We start from the raw sequence: 3,143 nt of genomic DNA, 5'->3' as shown, positions 1-3,143 counted from the left end.
CGCGTCATGGCTCCTATGTCAAGCTTGTTGCTCCGCGTCGGCTCTCTTTCTTATCCATTAAGATCTAATTGCATGAAATTTGAGTTGAAGCAACTTACAAATAGCCATGTGGTATATATTCACCTCAAAGAAACAATAATACAATAATCTCACTCGTATAACGTATGATGTGTATCGTTGTGTTTTTCTGCTCGTGTGCTACCAATTCACATCCTTTTTACTCGCGAGTGATCCATTTTATTGGCTAGAACGGTAGGGTACCACCAGCAAGAAATTTTGCAGGGTACCCGGAGGTTCATATAGCCTAAATCCACATCGTTGGATGCATTGACTCCAAACGGACGGCAAGCCGCTTTGCTAGGATCGGGAGTGTGATTGGACACAAATTTCCCTTTTGTTTCTGCAAAACTTCCCCTTTTAACATAATGAGCGATAATAATAATGATATGATGATGAATGAATGAAAAGCTTTTTAAAATCATAAAGTACTACCTCTGCAACTTAATTGAGTATTAAGCAATACATGAACTTACACAAATAAAATGAGTGCATTATCCAATGGGAGAAAAATGTTTGAAGCAACTGTCTAAATAGGTAACGAAGTTGTTATTTCTTGGGGTTCATGGACAAATACCAAAAACAATGCAAAATATGCATCTTAATATTGTACCTACATGATTTTTCTCAAATCTCTCAATATAGGCGGACAAGGCATTAAGTACATGTGACTTTGTGATTCACCATAAGTGAAGTTCTTTATTTTACTTATTATTAGGATAGGATGACTAGGATGAAACTAAGCTTACCAATCTCGCTATACCCATGACTAACATGCTACTAGGTGATTGAATTTTCGACGCTTCTGCTGCAAATATTTAAGGTATGAACTCAAAAAATCTAAAAATAGTTTTCTAAATACTCACATATGCCATGAATCAAAGAGTTGGGAAATAATAGCGCGGGTTGGGAGTAATCTATTTCTATGTAGAATTAGAAAATTTTATTTGTAAGTTGACAATTAATGTTGAGCGTCCATTGTTTATATATGTATCTAACAAAACGAATGAAAGGAGTGGTTATAATTTTGGAAGTTGTATACTGATTGGTGGAATTGTATGTGTAGCTGGCTACACACATTTTTTTGCAGTCGGAGCTGGAGACAAAGGCAGGAGGAAAGAAATGAAACGAGAGGAAGAAAAGAAAAAAGGAGCAGTAGAAAGATAAGGTAAGGGAATACCAACGGACGATGGAGGTGCCGCCACCGCCACCGCCCCCGCCCCCGCCCCGCACGACGGAGAAGGAGAGCAGAGCATGGCACTGGCGACGCAGCCACTTCGGCTCCGCGTCGGCGTCGGAGCGGCCCCCGCGGCACGCTGCCCTCCGAGCCCCAGCATCCGGGCGCGCGGTGGCGGGAGGAGGAGGACGCGGTCTGTGGCCGTAGCGGCGGCCGCGGCGGAGGGGAGGGCGGCCGTGAAGGGGGCAGCGGCGGCGGTGGTGCGGGAGTTCTACGAGGGCGTGAACCGGCGCGACCTGGCGGCGGTGGCGCCGCTGATCGCGGAGGGGTGCGTGTACGAGGACCTGGTGTTCCCGCGGCCCATGGTGGGGCGGGACCGCGTGGTGGGCTTCTTCGGCGAGTTCATGGGCTCCGTCAGCCCCGACCTCCGCTTCGTCATCGACGACATCTCCGGCGAGGATCCCTCCGCCGTCGGCGTCACCTGGCACCTCGGTACAGTACGCAGACCAAAAAAAATCCTTATTCTCTTCTTCCGGCTGTGCATCTCCGTCTGAGATGTCTGAATTTTGGTTTGGATTCAGAGTGGAAGGGGCGGCCGTTCCCGTTCAGCAGGGGCTGCAGCTTCTACCGCTGCGAGCCCGACCCGCAGCAGCCGGAGCAGATCCAGATCGTGTAAGCAAGCTCGTTCATTCATTCAGTGAATGACCAAATGTCCAAAGCGATTCCATTTCTGTATTCAGATTTGTGAGATTTGCGATCGCATCGCAGGTATGGCCGGGATTGCGTGGAGCCGGCCACCAAACCCGGCGAACTGGCGCTGGTACGTTGCATTGCATCATCAGAGAATGTTGCTCGCATCTGAACTGTTGTATGATGATGATTTGTTCCTGATGAATCCGGCACGGTTGCAGGTTGTCATCAGGGGCGTCACCTGGATTCTGGAGCGCTTCCCGAGCCTCGCCGACCGGCTCTGACTCGATCGACCCTTGTGGCAGTCAAACCTGGAGATGACTGAAACGGATTGCAACTCTCTCATCTTGCCATGCGCATTCTTCAGTTCACAAACAAAAACTGCATGTATTCTTCAGTTTTCACTGTAAATAACACGCAATGCACAGTTGGTGTTGTAAGTATAAAGCGTAGGCAGATCATCAAGCAAGTTCGTTTGGGTTTTCATTCCAAGCATGAATTTTTTTATGCTAATTAGAGAAAAGGATCTTTTGCCTAGATCGATGGTCATATCATATAGGACCATCTTCTAGTCCAAGAATGGTGCTCGGCTCAGATGAAGCTTACAAATATGACTATAATAAGTATGAAGTCCTACTTTGTAAGCTGGAAGCACTAGAGGAATTTGTGTAGATTATATGCACAAGTTTTTACCGAATCTTCCAGACTAATACTCCCTCTGTAAACTAATATAAGAGTGTTTAGATTACTACTTTAGTGATCTAAACGCTTTTATATTAGTTTACGGAGGGAGTACTTCAGTAATCTGCGAATCAGACACAACTCTTTGTTTGGGGCTGCATGCAAGAGCTGGGCATTCGGTAAAATTCCTCCGCCACCAACTAAGGAACTGATCATTTCGAGGAAGCGAAGGTTTCGCTATATAAGTATCAAGCTCTAACGACACAAGATCTGAAGAGCCAGCAGCCCAGAGTATAAGATCCCAATGCTTCCTTGTGTGGATTCTAGGTTGTTAATTTGGGCGTATTCGATGAACAACTCCTGAAATACCTTCTTCACTTTAGCAAGTCGAGATGTAGTATCGGTACCAAAGGTTGTTGGAGACGAAATTCTGGAAAGATATATTCCTTGAACTTTGGATCAGTAATGTTGGGAATTGACATTGACATTGACATCCACCTTAGTTCTATGTGCTTCTTGAATTTCTTTCTCGCGATTT

The 3,143-nt window shown here is 45.9% G+C and overlaps 1 protein-coding gene across 1 annotated transcript; it reads left to right on the top strand.

Moving 5' to 3' along the window:
* Positions 1 to 1,244: 1,244 nt before the first annotated feature.
* LOC119352898 lies at positions 1,245 to 2,614 on the top strand. The gene is made up of 4 exons (XM_037619490.1): positions 1,245 to 1,726; positions 1,816 to 1,906; positions 2,003 to 2,054; positions 2,146 to 2,614. Exons 1-4 carry the CDS (start codon positions 1,312 to 1,314, stop codon positions 2,206 to 2,208), a joined length of 621 nt encoding a protein of 206 aa, XP_037475387.1. The 5' UTR covers positions 1,245 to 1,311; the 3' UTR covers positions 2,209 to 2,614.
* The last annotated feature ends 529 nt before the right edge of the window (positions 2,615 to 3,143 follow it).

This window comes from Triticum dicoccoides, chromosome 2A (genome assembly GCF_002162155.2).
Source record: "Triticum dicoccoides isolate Atlit2015 ecotype Zavitan chromosome 2A, WEW_v2.0, whole genome shotgun sequence".
Classification (NCBI taxonomy): Eukaryota; Viridiplantae; Streptophyta; class Magnoliopsida; order Poales; family Poaceae; genus Triticum; species Triticum dicoccoides.
The sequence above is the reverse complement of the archived record's forward strand: the minus strand, read 5'-3'. Positions and strand labels throughout refer to the sequence as shown.